A 16,235-nucleotide genomic window follows, 5' to 3' on the forward strand; every position below is an offset into this window, starting at 1 on the left:
CGATTTAAAAAACCCTGATTTGTTATGCAGTTTTAAAAATCCAAATACGTGTATAGTGGTGTTCCCTAACGTGGCGCACTTCGACATTTAGGCCGAATTTCCACATCAGTGTTGCCAAACTTCTTTGTTGACAAACTTTAAATTCATTCAGTGAAATACTGGTACATTTACCTTATTAATGCTTGCTATTTAACCTCTGTGAACAATTTCGGTTTCATGGAATTTAGTCCGCAATTCAAAAACTGTGGAGAAATTGGGCAAAATAGGCTTAGTGTTCCCAAACGTGGCGCACTTGAATAAATGACGGAAACTTCCAAATTGACATTTAAGAATTTTTGTAAAGTTGATAAATTCTGATAAACAATTATTATCTCTACTTACATACCCAACTAAAAGTTTGTCAGAAAATTATTTTCAATTTTTTTTTTTTTTTGGGGGGGGGGGACATTTTCAAAGGGTTCCCTGAGCACTTCGAAACAAAATCACGGAAAATCGGAAAATCACGCCAAAATAAAATGTTCTTCTAATTTTGTAACAGGTAGATAAACTCGTAATTTATGAACGGGAGTGTTTAGAACTTGATGAAATTTCACTTTCTGTGAAATTTCAGTTACAACTTTTGCTCTAGCTAGGCGCTACATGCGAAAAATCAAAGTGCGCCACGTTAGGGGCCGCGCCACGTTAGGGTACATCAACCGTACATGCACTTGCATGCACACACATTTGTAAACACCGGCAATCGTGGACGCCCTATCGCCCTAATCCTCATTCCTTTGTTTATACCCCTAACTTTTTAGCAACAGCTCTCATTGGTTTTGTACACGAATTTCAATCGTGGACTATCGGTCACTTGTGCACGTATTGTTTGCGCCCGTGTCCTAGGTCCTCGATTACCGGTGTGTGAATACTCATGTGCACACAGTACACAATGTACATGTACTACAGGTCATTCTGTACGTCTGTATGACTGTATCGTCTGACCGTCGGTATTGGGAACGAAGTTGGAAAACAAACGCGCATAAGGAACGCTGGTGCGTAGGCAAGACAAAATATCTAGCTTTTTGTTTTTTCTTGTTTTTTTTTAATGAAAAGAGAATTTGGATTTTCAATTATTTACCTTGACCCATCCCACTCACAATATGGAGGAAAAAAAATCCAAATTTAAAAACATTGAATTGTCCCTACTTTTCGAAAATACAAAAATCAGCCGCTCGCACGCTAGGTGCACTTTGCGTAAACGTTTGGGATCCCATCCCTACGCCTACCAAAAGGTTGCTGTGGAGAAAACCCTTATTATGATATTTAGGCATTCATCCTAATTAGCACATTCATACAAACTAAAGTTAGATTGACGCCCTTCTCCAAGATAATGGGTCGTATGTATAAAAACTAGCAACTGCTTTCCAGTAAAAGCATTTGTTTCATGTTTATTCATACAAATGCAAGTAAATGCATGAAAATAGGTAGTAAAAGCAAATGCTAGTTTTTATACATACGACCCAATGCCACAGATCCACGTTATATATTATTTTCTTTAAATGCGACTTACCTGGATAAACGGTGACCCGTGTCGTTGCCCACATGTTTCTTTATCACATTCTCGAAAGATCGGTTGAGTCGGCCATCATCAAAGTAATCATATATCGTGTCGGAAAGGTCTCGCAGCCTGGAAACAAATGTAAACCGAGACACTCTTTACATTAAATCAAATAAAAAATACTCTCCGACTTCCACATTGCTTCTCTGGAGTTTCATTGACAATTCTTAATAGAACAATTAATGTTGGAATGTTTTTAAGTTTTTCACTGGCTCAGTGGCAGGCTTCCCGATTGGCTGCATGTGCGATGTCAAGTCCCAAAAAGAGCGCCCTCTAGCGCCCTCAAAGAAAGTTAAACTTTTTAAATTTAAAACCAGTTTTCACAAGTTTACTAAATATTGTTCCGCAGGTAACTTTGAGAAGTTTCAGGGTACTTATAGTGAAAATTAGAAAATTATCGATTATCTTTTTATAAAAAATCAATTTCATCTTTATAATTAATTCGTATCCAGCGGCGATGTTCGTGGCACAATAATGTCACAAAATGTTGTCAGCTCCATTGTTGCCGTGTCGTCATCAAAGGAAAGCAAGGTGGTATCAACACATACACTAATACATTCGCGGTGTAAAGTTTATATTTTCAGTCTGTCCAAAACAAAAACCATTTTCATTTTGCGAATTTTCAACTGGTGACGACATCAAACCGGGAGTCACGTTTAACTAACATTAAACCTATCAACCCCAATACGACAAAAGAACTTTCAAAATAAAAGAAATTGCTACACTGGAAAAGGTTCATTTTGATTATTTTTGTTTGGACGAAAAATATTTATAATGAACTGGGCAATGTCAAATAAAGTAGTTGTCTGTCCGATCACCCTGCGTGTGTATCACACTAATTTCATCCCTTATTAAGACTCACTTCTTTTGCATTTGTTCCAGTTTCACGTTTGTCGCCTCGCTCTCTGCCTTCTTCTTCTCGGCCAGATAATCTCGACAGTTTACCTTCTCCCAGGCGGTCATCTCTGCGGCCTCCCTGGCCTCCATTTTCTTTCCTGACGGAGTCAACAAAAGGAATTTTAATGACTTTTATGGTGTTTTAGCAGGGATCTAACGGTACTTTGAGTTTGTTTCCATGAATTAAACACTAAACGTTCATGGCGGATCCATAGTTTTCAGGAAACAGGTGTGGGGTATGCAGGGGTGGTTGAGTGAAGCCGTGCCAAGGGCACGTCTTGATAGGGCCGGGGAATCATCGGTCTACCCCCGGTAAATGTTTATATATACGGTGTTTCTCCTGCATTTAAAGTCAGTTTGAGAATTAATTTATTATTTTTGGTACCATTCTACTACATGTAGTATCAAAACATTAGACGGCTGAACGGGAGGGGGTTGCATACAAGGGGCCGGGTGCTAGACAGAGTTGTAATGACTCGAGTCAATGACTCGACTCGAGTCCGACTCGAGTCACATTTTTTGGCGACTCGACTCGACTCGAGTCCCGACGGGTAAATGACTCGACTCGACTCGAGTCACTGCGAGCAAATGACTCGACTCGACTCGAGTCCCTCATCAGAATGACTCGACTCGACTCGAGGAAGGCTAATAAGACTCGAGTCCCAAAATAAAAGCAAAACTTACTTGCGAAAAATATTTGCAATGACTTACGCTGCGCCGTTCGCGTTGCCAGTTTTTGTTCACGTCACGTTAATGTTCGCGAATAATGTACGTTTATATACAGCGGCAGTCTGTTTCCTTCCTCCATAATGAAACAACAAACATACACCGTGTCGCGGACTCCCACATTGTGGTTCTATAGCATGTAATGCTAAACCCGGAACCAGACTTAAAACGCATTTCTCAATCCGTGGTTTCATCATTGGTTTCGGGCGATTTTGAAGTTCTTGGTGGAACGCTGGCTAAATTCATGTCCCGATTTCACACACAAAAATGGATACGGACGGGCCCACCTTTAAATAATCAGAAACAGTTTTGTATAATGCAATTAGGTTTTAACGTTGTCAGCGATCAGCGAACAACAAAATCTAGACCCGAAGCCAAACCAGTTATAAGACCGAAGTTTCACATCTTCTTATCTGTGACGTGAGCTAGCAATGGAAACGGTTGGTTGGGTACCATACAGCATACTTTATGTCTTTGGATTTCCGTAATAGACTGGTGCCTTGTATTCTTTCTCTCTTGTGTTTGTTGCTTTTTATTGTAATTAAGTGTTCAAATATTTGTGACTCGAATTGACTCGAGCTAAATACTTGACTCGACTCGACTCGACTCGACCACACTCTGTGACTCGACTCGACTCGACTCGACCTTGTTGACCTAATGACTCGACTCGACTCGAGTCACTTCTTTAAAATGACTCGACTCGACTCGAGTCACAAAAATCAGTGACTCGTTACAACTCTGGTGCTAGATCACATAACATGAATTTTGAACAGCAGCCTGAGATCAGAAGGAACGTGCATGTCACATGAAAACCAACAATAAGCGAGAACTAACGAACAATAACTCGGTTAACCACTTAATTAAAACCTGTATTAAGCAAAGAGACAAGACCGTAGGTCTTATAAAAATGATCTGATACACCGTGCCCCCTGGAGACGTGCACATAATAGGGAACAAAAGATTGTATACGTCTCCACAGGGCAATTTCTATAGATGAATACAGGGCAATTTCTATAGTCTCCACAAGGTTTTCACGAAATAGATATATGGATTTTACTCAAAAACTAGGAATTTCCAAGGTGGGTTGATTTGTCGCAAATGGAAGAGTTTTAAAAATGGGATATTAAGTCCGAATTTCAGCCAAGGAAATTAATTCTGGTTAAAATAAGAGCAATTTGGAACTTCACTTTCAAACTCGAAAACTTTATTACACGAGAACAAAGAAATGTCTCCACAGTGATACAAATTTCAGTAGGTGTGTGTAAGTGTGTGTACAAGCATTACATTCACTGTGTGGACTTCCGAACAAAAGATGTCCACACAAACCAGTTTTGAGACACGTTGTGTGGACTTGACCACCTCCACACAAGGTGAAGTTCCCCACTCTGGAAAGCAGGTTTAGAGATATTTTTGGGTTTGGTTTTATCCGGTGCAAAATGAAGAGAAACACTCGGGGTTGGTTTGGATTGTTAGCCAAAAGCAAAATATCAACTCAGACTTACTAATGAGATTCGGAGCCCTGTACATTTTGCATTCAGGAAAGTAGCGATCCCACACGTAGCGTACCAGTTGATACAGATGAGCAGCCAAGATGAAAGGTGAAACGATCGGGGGTCGCCGGTAATATTCCTTGATTAACTGGTATCTCTGGTACTTCCAGTATGCGTCAGTGTTTTCCTGAATCGCTGTGAAGGTGTAGCTATTAAAATTGCAAATAAGAAAAGGATGTAAATCAAATTAGGTTTTGCCCTTCACCGACGTTTTAAACACTGTATACTCAGTGTGTTACCTCCCGAGTGAAAGTTGGAAAAAATCACTCGGGTGGGACCAGTGGCGTACGCAGGATTTTTTCAAGGGGGGTGTTTCAAAATTGGATGTCATCATTTATGACGCTAGAAATGAAGATGGTAAATTGTGTTGGCGCCCGAAATAAAAATAGTATCAGTGGGCTAAACTTAACGCTAAAATAAAAGTCGGGAGTTTGTGTTGGCGGCAAACATAGTAAATCGAAAAAAACAAACCATGTTCTGTGGCTTATGATGAACATATGAGTAAAGGGGTCAATGTGGGCAGTCCCCTCCCTCAACAAACAGCATTTAAACAAAAAAAAGAAGAAATTCAAGAAAAAAGTGACACGGGCTGCGGAAGTGCTAGGATCTGTTCTTGTAATTGGCTAAATTTACTCAGCTTCGTCCCCTGGATCTCATGATTCTCATCCGTTGGGAATCTAATTCTTTGTGTAAACCGCCCCCACCCCTAAGGCCAAACTCCAGATACAGGATACAAATGCGCTCTGGTCACAGGGGCGGATTCAGACTGCCATTTGCCGGGGGGGGGGCCTACAATTGTAATGAAGGGTCCAGGACCTGCGAGCGCGCAGCGCGAAGCCCCTACGGCGTGGGGTCCGGGGCCCGCTTAAGGGCCCCGGGAAAAAATTGGATTTTAGATGCTCTGTGGTGCAATCTGAGGCGATTCCTGGCCACTTCCACCGTTTAAAAAACGTTTTAAACATCGAAAATTCCATTAAAATTTGTTATTTTTTTTTGTTCTTCATTTAGTTTGTTATGTACTCAAAGTTGAGAACCATGTTCCATCTCCGTATTTTTTCACAATTTTCTATTTTGGAAAGGGATTTAGGCCCCTTGTAGTCCGAGCCTCAGCCATTCGCTGAATGAGGTACAAATAAGGTGGGGGCACCGCTAGGGTGAAATTAGCATAGAGGGAATTTGGCCGGAGGACTAATGCAAGCGCGGAGCGCGAAGCACTTACGGCGTGGGGTCCGGGGCCCGCTTAACCCTAGAGGGGCCGGGTTATTTTGACCATTTCTCAGCTGGGGGGGGGGGCGGATTCCGCCCCCCTAAGATCTCGGCCATCGAGTGACGAAAAATTTTGAAACTCGGCACATGCATAGAGCAACTCTTCCTAAACATACCCAAGAAATTTCATGACTATAGGCCAAAGGGTTTTGGAATTATGGCTAATTAATTATTCATATGTACGAATGGCAATTCTGCTCTGTGTACACGACGTATATACGAAAATTCAGTTTTCACGGCGCGTAGCGCCGGAAATTTTTTCGCTACGCGACAACCCGTGGTCCGATTTTTATGCATTTGGTATCAAAAGATGCGCAAAGCTCGAGGCTAAAAAGTCGGGTCGCGAAATTTTTTTTTAAAGGCTATCACGGAAAATGTTGGGGGGGGGGGCTGGCGGATTTCGCCCCCCCGGCCCCTTTAGGGTTAAGGGCCCCGGGAAATTTTGGATCGTAGATGCTCTGTGGTGCAATCTGAGGCGTTTCCTGGCCACTTTTCCCCTGATTTTTTTAGCAGAAGTTTTTAAAATTGAGGGGATATTTTGTTTCATTTGTTTCAAATACATATAGGCCAATGTATTCTTGCTCTTATAAAGTGTCTTCTGTATTCAAAGCTTAAAGTTGAGAACATGCACATAATTTGTAATTGTTCCGCGCTCGGTCACATAACTCTCTTTTCCCTCCATATTTTTACATGGCAAAGGGGGGTGTTTAACAGCCAAAACACCCCCCCTGCGTACGCGCCTGGGTGGGACTCGAACCCACGACCTCCTGCTTTCTAATGCAGATGTCCTACCACTCGACCACCGAGCTAACGGGATCGGTTGGCCGGTTCGAATCTGATGTACATAGCCGCGGGTACCGCATAAACTATTATAAGATGGAATTTTTGCGCCGGGGTGATATAAATCAAATTAGGTTTTGCCCTTCACCGACGTTTTAAACACTGTATACTCAGTGTGTTACCTCCCGAGTGAAAGTTGGAAAAAAATCACTCGGGTGGGACTCGAACCCACAACCTCCTGCTTTCTAGTGCAGATGTCTAACCACTCGACCACCGAGCTAACGGGATCGGTTGGCCGGTTCGAATCTGATGTACATAGCAGCGGGTACCGCATAAACTATTATAAGATGGAATTCAATTGTTTTATCTGTAAGTACAAAGAACTTTTATAAGATGGAATGTTTGCGCCGATGTGATATAAATCAAATTAGGTTTTGCCCTTCACCGACGTTTTAAACACTGTATACTCAGTGTGTTACCTCCCAAGTGACAGTTGGAAAAAATCACTCGGGTGGGACTCGAACCCACGACCTCCTGCTTTCTAGTGCAGATGTCTTACCACTCGACCACCGAGCTAAAATTCCATCATATAAGAAAAGGATGCCTGACGCGTCTCAGAAATATATCGCTGACTGTGTGACAGACTATTTTTTAACCCCATCCATGTTAACAAAGTAAGGTAGTATTGTTTATTTCTCCCAAAGAAGTGTGTCCCAAAGAAGTGTGTCAAAGAAGTGTGTTTGAATGAGTTAAACCAGCTCCGGTCTGTGATGGGCGGACTGCTATCCTGCTCGCGAAAGTGGGGTACGAAAACTTCTGTACATGTATTATCCAGGGAGGCAGTAAAATGCACTCATGAAAGACAGTCCCGTATGCAGGATTGTTGTTTGTTGTTGTTGTTGTTGTTGTTGTTGTTGTTGTTGTTGTTGTTGTTGTTGTTGTTGTTGTTGTTGTTGTTGTTGTTTCCCTTAACATCAAAGATAAATTAGTATCTTTTTTAAACCTCGTTCAATCAGGGAAATTTGGATTCCACTTTCATTAACACCAACAAGAACATTTTGGAGACGTTGCAAAAACATAGGCAGAAAAAGGGAAAATGATAGTGGGCTTGGACAAGGCTCGAGTGATTGGAACTTCATAGAGTAGTGTCTATTCAATCGACAAACTTCTCATTTTTTTCGCTTCAGCAACTGGTATGATCTTTCTAAGGAAGTAAAACCTAATTTTTGCATCTGCATCCCTTTGGAAAATAACTGTATTTTGGGTTGCTTTTAAACACAAACAGGTCCGCCCTGCAAATACACTGGTTCACAGTCAGTACATTGGTATTCTAATAGGAGGCGTCTGAGTTCGACATGTCGTAAAGACAAAAACTTCGACTTACTTCAGCATAGCAATGAGGAGGTTAAGAAGCAAGATGTTACTGATAAACAGGTAGACGGCCAAGCTGATCGTAGCAAACCAGGAGGATTGGGGACAGGAATCCATACCCTCTGCAATCTGGGTCTGGTTCGCAGCGCAGTCACCTATTGGCAGAAAGAAAAAGGATATCGACCAATTTCAGTGCCTTTCTAATAAAACACACATGGATTATTTCAGAGTTTTTTAAGAAGCCATGTAAGAATAAATCCTGCAAGCTCTTGTAGGATTTCTTCAAGTTGTTTGCCAGCTTCTATATGATCCTATAGGACGTCTCAAAAGGAGGGTTTAATTTTTAAAAGAAATGGTTAGGCCAAAGGTTTCAAACAGAAACCTACATAGGAGACAATAATACTTACTATCGACGTCCTCCAAGAAGAGTTGTCCATACAGCTGGAAATAAGATCGATACAAGACTCCTCTAGCGATGCTCGCCGGGTGGGTGGAGTTTGGATAGAGTATGGCCTGACAGGCTACTCCATAGCCAATCAGAAACACCGCCAGTATACAGACAAAGCTGGTCAGGTCTAACAGCTGTGACATAAAGAAAGCAAGCGTTAAGAGTTAAGTCAAGTTTATCTAAACGAGATCCTCTCAGTGTTCTTGTCATGGCTAACAGGAAAACTAACCCTGGACAAAGCTACAAAGCAGGGCTGAAAGTCATTTTCCAAACAAGGCTCTGCAGTACAACTGCAGACCTGTTTTTTTATTTATTTTTTTTTGGGGGGGGGCTTCTTACCATCTTTGTGATCATGATCAGTTTCGGACCCAGAAGCTTACTAGCGGAGCAGATGTGGAGAATTCTGAAGTAGAACACCATGAGGTCCAGAGCCAGCACAATGCGCGCAGCATCGAAAGTGGCTGGATGGAATCGCAGACCCACACCAACAGCGAACAAGACCAGGGAGATCAGATCAACACTGTTCCAATAGCCCCACAGCCAGGCTTGGAAACGATGCAGCAGTAACTTGTGCTTCTCCTGCAATATCTGTAGTGAAACAAAATCCAGTAAACAAGAGGGACGGCAGAGTTATGTACTTGGCCAATTTCTATTGCTTAATCCCAACTGCAAACCATGCAACAAACTCTTTTTAAAGATTTGTTTCAATGAAGGGACATTTTTCAAACAATTTGGGGAGTTGCATCTGCAGTCTGAAACTGCCAACATCCTAAAAAGACACTCAACATTTACAGTAGTACACTGCTAATAATAATTATAATACCTGCAAATGAAAAACCAAAAACTAAGCATATTTTATATAGTACGTTCAGAAATTGCGTTAAACAATCAATGATAGCCGGGCTTTTTCATCACTGTGTACAATTATTTATAATGATCACGGGTACTGAACTCGAGATTGATAATTGAAAAAACATAATGGACGAAAATTTTGCAAAAATCGGATGCCAAAAACGGTGAAAATCTTAAGCTTACAATAATTTATTTCGTGTCGACCACTTAATGTATAATGATTTGCTATTTCAGTAATATACTTCTCTGACTCTCCTTTAATTCATCCTAGCTGACCAGTCGAACGCAATTTCAAGAACTCAGTGGACACTCACGCCAGAATGGTAACAACTCATCATGTCTATAATAATTGGCTAAGGGGTGTATTGGGATCAATCCATTCCTGTTCAATCTTTTCAGGTCAACAGTCAAGAGTTCATCTAATCAATAGTCACATTAGCTGTTGCTCGGGTGCTAAACTGAGAGTTGAGATAATTGATAATACCTGTCGTATTTCATCAGTGAAGAGTGTGAAGACCCACACCATGAGAACAATCTCGCAGCCTGAGACCTCCTGATGGAAGTTGGTCAGCATGATGTAGCTAAACAGCAGCAGGAACAAAACCTGGGAAATCTACAATGAATCACATATAAATTTTAACTGTTTAACTGTATCGTGAGAATGGTGACTTTTTCCAAGTCATTAAAACGCTGTTAAATATATGTTTTGAAAATCCAATTCCCTAACTTGTGTTCGTATTCATTAATATAGGTTTTCCCGGCCAATTTCCTGAAAGTTCATTCATTTCTGAAAATCGGTCATTCATTTTCGTCTGAATATGAATGGACGTCTTTAATCTCATTTCAATTCCACAAAATTTCAATCGTTTTCATTGTCCGCGCATTCGGTTTTGAGAAACAGACGGCCAATTATATTTACCTGCGCATTCATATTACGCAAGCGTACCTTTTCGCGCAGAATTCTGGAATACAATTCCGTGAATGTGCAATCAAAAGTGCGTTTTTCTCATTCAAAATAGCAGAGTGCATCACATAACATCGAACTAAAAGTGAAATAGAATGGCTAATGTTTGATAAAGTCCTTAAAAAGTGAAAAGGAAGTCTTGTAAACGAATCTGAATGAGCATAAACGAAAGGTGCTTCTCAATCACTTAATTGATTGAACTGAAATGGAATCGAATAATCTGGTAGCGAAAATGAAACGCGTGTTCAGAGCGATTCTCAAATTCAGGCGAAAATGAATGACCGATTTTCGGAAGTGAGTGAACATTTTAGGAAATTGGCCGGGAAAACCTATATTTGTATAAAACCTATAGTGTTAAAGTTATCAACTTTTTTGCAACAGTTTATAAAAAAACCTGCGCTAGAGGGGCTGAATTGTGAGTCAGATTCACAATGCAAGTAACTTTGTACCAAAAAAAGCCTCAAACACCTGGTTCAAGTTTTGCAGCTGATTGTAACTTATATTTGCCTAGCTTGTCTTTAGCGTAAAAACGGTTAATAGGGTTTTACAGTGTTTGAAATTTCACAAGTTTCCAACTTTAAACACTGCCGAAAAAATAGGCCTAAGCGTTTGTAAATTAAACACTATGTTTAGTTTGATGAAACAGAACCGCTCACGAAGCGTTTAAAATTAAGTTAAACACGACGTTCGTAACATAATCGATAAATATTCAAAAATAGATTTTCTAAACATCTGGACAAAATAGGTTAAATGGATTAAGTTACCACATTGTAGCTGAAGCGTACAACTGGTGCCTCCAAGAACATTTTCAGCCTATGCAACCAAGAGAGAGGATCCCATCCTTCTTTAAGTGGACTGGCTTGTAGCATATGCTGTCTGCAATGAATTGAGAACTATCATTTATGATATATAGTAAGAGTCTCTATTTTCTCAAAAGGAACAGTAACGGAGGTGATGACTTGTAAAGTTGTTATGTTTCGTTGATTACCAACTTATATTGGGTAATTATATTATTGCATAGTGAACATTTTGTCACTCCACAAATATTTGTAAGTTGGCTAATGAACAATCTATCCTTTGTATGGAAGTGGAACTAAGAACATAGAAACATGAGGGCAAACTTGCCTGATGGCGCTTTCTCTTTTGTTCAGCGTCCCAACTGAACCACGAAGACACACTGAATTCTGTCGGGTAATAAATCACTGTCAATTAACTCTTCGACAATGGAATATAATTATAATGCAAACGCAAACATAATTCTCCTCAGGCCAAAAAAAAAAATATTCGGTCTCTGGTCAGACCAAAGTTCCGGAATTGACGCGGGGACGCGGCTTTTTTTTTTGGGGGGGGGTTCTTCAAGCTTGGATTGTACAGACAAGGTGGGGTACTATTTTGCTTTTTTGGTGTCATGTACATTGGTGTCCTCCATAATTTGCCTTGGTGCTCTCGATCATTTGCCTTGGTGCAATTTCTCATTCCTTGGTGCTCTTTTTGTAAAAAAAAGTTGAGGAGGTGCGGCAATAGAGGGCGCTGTTGGAGATACCGCGGAACATTTTGAAAAAAAAAAAAAAGATTGACGCGCATGATTAAAATCGAAGCGCGCGCTGACCAGAGACCGACTTATTTTTTTTGGCCTAAAATCAAGTTATTGACAGCAACATATCGACTTTGTCTGTCTAGTTGCAAATCCAAGTTATACATCTGCCAGCAATAAAATAATCAAGAGGATATTCAAAGAAATACAAAGCTCTTGCGAAATTAACGGCTCGGATGATATAATTAAAAACACTAACCACTTTGTGTTTCATGCTAGAGTAGCTATAGAATCAAGAGTTATCTTTATCTGTACAGTTTTCAAACATTCGTTTACAAATTGGAGTAATATGCAGTGTCTTCTTTGTCTCATGAAAGGGAGCTGTGAATGATCAGCCTGAAGCTGAACACAAATGAGGCATACAGTATTCTGTTGGATACATCTCCAATACTCGAGCAGCTGCTCGGCTTCCAGAATTTGGTGGGGGTTCTCCTTTTAGTCAATTGATAAAATCAATATGTGTTATAATAGGCAACAACAAAAAATGGCCTATAGTTTGTTAGAATTATACCCTTATCTTTATCAGCGTATGATCAGCTGAGTCATCTTGATCATCAGTGAAGGTGATCAGCCATATTAAAACAGACATAATACCCTTTTCTTTTTCAGCGCATCAGTTGAGTCATCTTTATCGTCAGTGAAGGTGATCAGCCATATTGACAACAGAGGAAGGATGACACACAGACCAATCTAAAACACACCGAGACAAAACAGCAGAAGCGTCATCAGTGCATGTTTTTGCTGTTCTGTTCTTATAAGTTCCAGTTTTCTAAGTACTGGACATTTTTCAACAGCACAGCTGTTAAGCTTTCTACTTTCATGACATTGAAAACAAAAATGTTGTTTGCGCATATATTTGGATAGAGGGAAGGTACAACATTTGCTTTTGCTGCAAATAAATGGATTTTGGGGATTAGTATGTTATAGCAAAGTTTAAACTGACTTAATTGTTTCACGATTTTGGCTTGTAGATGCTGTACAAACCAAGAAAACCCAACCATGTTCTTGTAGTCTGGTTCCCTGACCCACCTGAAATGGGACAATTTGTAGACTTTGGGGAATTGTAAGGTAAGAAAATCAGTCAAGCAGGCTTGTATCTCGTCACAGCGATTGGGAAAAATACAAGTTTTCTTAAAAATGCCACCAGGATGCACGATTTTACAGGATGCTTAAGACTGTCATTTCCTAACAATCCAGTAAGTTTTTTTCGCTACAATTTGATCATTTCGTTTTTTGATGTTTGCAAACATTGTATCTTCCCTAAAATCTGCTTAGGCCTATATAGCAAATCACTGTCAGCGACACTCCGCCAACAACGTAACAACCGCGTTCTTATGGTTGGACTCTTATGTTATTAAACAAAAACTGGATAGGTCCTACAATGCTGTCCGCAATACAAGGGCCTCATTTTACGTGGTTTTTAATCAGGTTGAGATTTAATCATCTTAATTTTCATACGATAATGCAATGCTTCATACTGTTGTCAAGTGAAGCCTCCTTCCTTAAAAATTCATATAGCTATTTAAAAAAAAAAACCGGTATGTGGGGGTAAAAATAAATATGTCAAAGCCCTCTGCCGGGCCAAGGAAATCATTTTCCTTATACCCTTTGCACAAAACCTCACAAACCACCAAACCCTGTCAATCATATGCCTGGAAATTGGGTCCTGCCAGTGTTCTGTGCGTCCACCGCACCAACTCCCCCACCAAAAAAAATCCGATCATAATTTCTGTCATTTCCCCTGTACCGCTGAAAATGAGATCGAATTTGCTTCGGGGTATAAGGTGTCGGGCAAAACCCAACATTGAATTTACATAACCCGACGCAAGTTCATCTAATGAATGAGGATTTAGCTGTTAACCCTAAAAGGGCCGTGGCGGAATGCGCCCACCCGCCCTTAACATTATCCGCGGTACCCTTAAAAAACAATGTCGCGACCCGAGCTGTTCTGACATTTTAGCCTCGTGTCTTGCGCATCTTTTGATACCAAAACCATGAAATTCGGATCTGAATTTCTCCATATACGTAGTATAACACAAAGCAAAATTACCATTCTTTCACATGAATAATTAGTTACCCATAATTCAAAAACCCTTCGACCTATAGTCATGAAGTTTCTTGGGTATGTTCATGTTAATTTGTTTTATGCATGTTATACCGAGTTTCTTAATTTGTCGTCACTCGATGGCCGAGATCTGGGGAATCCCCCCCCCCCCCCGGCTGTGAGATGGTCAAAATAACCCGGCCCTTTTAGGGTTTTCCAAATATTATGAACCTTCAACTCATGAGTCATGACGGCCAGCCGTCCCATCCAGAGCTCGCTGAGTAGATTCTGTACGGCAGCTTGCGATATGAAGTCTTTACTGATGGCAGCAGCGGCGATATCCAGACAGGTAGCACCGCCCCACTCTGGCATGATACGCACCAACAGGTCCGATGTACGCCGTCTGTCCTCCTCATAGCACATGTTTAGGATATCCACGGCGATGTGCTGGAATTCCCTGAGAAACGACCAGGAAGCTTGATTATGTGATTTCAGATAACTAGAAAACATGTATCATTTAACCCTAAAAGGGCCGGGTGGGGCGGAATTCCCCCCCCCCTCAACTTTGTCCGCGATAGCCTTGATTTTTTTTTTTGCGACCAGAGCTGTTATGACCTTTAAGCATTGAGCCTTGCGCATCTTTTGATACTAAAATCATTGGCCGAGATCTAAGGCCCCCCCCCCCGCCCCGGCTGAGAGATGGTCAAAATAACCCGGCCCTTTTAGGGTTAAGTTGCCAGGATCCTATGGTAGTCGCTTTCTCCTACACAATGCTGAAGAAAAACTCCAAAGATATTTGTTGCCTATTTCAACAACAGAGAAATTGATGCATGTAAAAAAGTGAAACTTCCCTATTGGAAAGTGGTTTCATTTGTTTGCAAAAAAAGGTTTGTTAAAACAGAACCACATTATTGTCCGGTCGGTAACAATTCGAAATTTCTAATTTGCAAAACTGAACAACTTTTGCATTGCTAGAAAAATGGCATATTTGTTTTTCTTCTAAAATCGCAATTTGAAAATAGCACGGTGAGTTCATCTGGAAAATATCGACTCATGTTTTGTTTGGCCTAGAAGTTTAGTAATACGGTCTATTAATTCGGGCGATTCACAGTGCAGTGTTCCACCAAGAATTTGCCATGGAGAGTTCGTTTTTCCCAGTGCATTGTGGGAGATGGTCGACAAATTCGCAGCGCGGGATATTTGAAATTGCGAGTCTTTCTGGTCACTTTGTTTGTAAGCGTACGATTCGAGGATCTGTTTACCCTGTCCTTTTCTTCTTATCAATATGGTGGTTTTTGTAAGGCGGCAGACACTATGCTCCAACCTATAACAAATTAGATCAAGTTGTCTTCTGACTCTCATGCAAATGGACCATGTTTTGTCGACCGTAAACCTGAAAAATGGACTCTCCATGGCAAACTCTTGGTGGCGCACTGCATTGTGAATCGCCCGAATTCGTAAATAAGTACAAAAAGATTTAGGACTACAATTTGGAGTCCCCTCAATATATGTATTTGCTGACAAGCCAAATGTGGATGAGGTTTTATGAAACTGGCTGACTACTCGATTACAATGCTATAATACATTTATTTCAATCAAAGTATTACTTGGCATGCTGGTACATGTTCGCCGCTTTTTGTGCATCAGTTACTTCCTGTTGGTTGGATAATGCCTTCAGGAGCTTGCTTGCAACTAAAGCGCCTCCCACCGACGGCTTGCCAAGCTTCCAAAATAGCTTAGCCAATCGGATACGATCCTGAAGCACCGCCCACAAAAATAACTCTTTATATGGGTCCTCGAAAGTTTTCTCTGCAAAAGCATGAATGTAAAACAAAAGTCGTTCAATTATGTTTTTTGTGAGAAGTGCATACTTACAACTTCTGCTCAACGAACCAGGCACTCATTTTTTTTTCTGAACAGCGAATATTGTATACAACATGCATGACCGTTTAATACTCCACGCCTACATAAATGGCCAAAGAGAGGAATGAAAAAAGACAATTTTGTAATTTCTTTGAAGAACAAAAACAAACTAAAATATGATAAGGCTATTTGAAAAGTCTGTCGTGTCGTTCTGCGATATTGTAATATTTAATTGTTGGGTAAGAAGAAGCTTCAGAGCCCCACAGATACGCGAATATTGAAC

General features: G+C 40.7%; 1 protein-coding gene across 2 annotated transcripts in view; it reads right to left on the reverse strand.

The window, feature by feature from the left end:
• The window catches only part of LOC119744637 (transient receptor potential cation channel subfamily M member 5-like), a 38,013-nt gene that overhangs the window by 3,304 nt on the left and 18,474 nt on the right, over positions 1 to 16,235 (reverse strand). For both annotated transcript variants that reach the window (XM_038220683.1, XM_038220685.1), the window contains 12 exons: positions 15,697 to 15,898; positions 14,321 to 14,546; positions 12,640 to 12,735; positions 11,577 to 11,635; positions 11,216 to 11,327; positions 9,972 to 10,100; positions 8,975 to 9,223; positions 8,595 to 8,769; positions 8,201 to 8,342; positions 4,723 to 4,919; positions 2,460 to 2,592; positions 1,550 to 1,666 (listed from right to left, as the gene is read on the reverse strand). In XM_038220683.1, the coding sequence (XP_038076611.1) occupies positions 1,550 to 1,666; positions 2,460 to 2,592; positions 4,723 to 4,919; positions 8,201 to 8,342; positions 8,595 to 8,769; positions 8,975 to 9,223; positions 9,972 to 10,100; positions 11,216 to 11,327; positions 11,577 to 11,635; positions 12,640 to 12,735; positions 14,321 to 14,546; positions 15,697 to 15,898 (1,837 nt within the window). The remainder of the gene's footprint in view (positions 1 to 1,549; positions 1,667 to 2,459; positions 2,593 to 4,722; positions 4,920 to 8,200; positions 8,343 to 8,594; positions 8,770 to 8,974; positions 9,224 to 9,971; positions 10,101 to 11,215; positions 11,328 to 11,576; positions 11,636 to 12,639; positions 12,736 to 14,320; positions 14,547 to 15,696; positions 15,899 to 16,235) is intronic.

Source organism: Patiria miniata, unplaced genomic scaffold (assembly GCF_015706575.1).
Source record: "Patiria miniata isolate m_02_andy unplaced genomic scaffold, ASM1570657v1 HiC_scaffold_7, whole genome shotgun sequence".
Taxonomy (NCBI): domain Eukaryota; kingdom Metazoa; phylum Echinodermata; class Asteroidea; order Valvatida; family Asterinidae; genus Patiria; species Patiria miniata.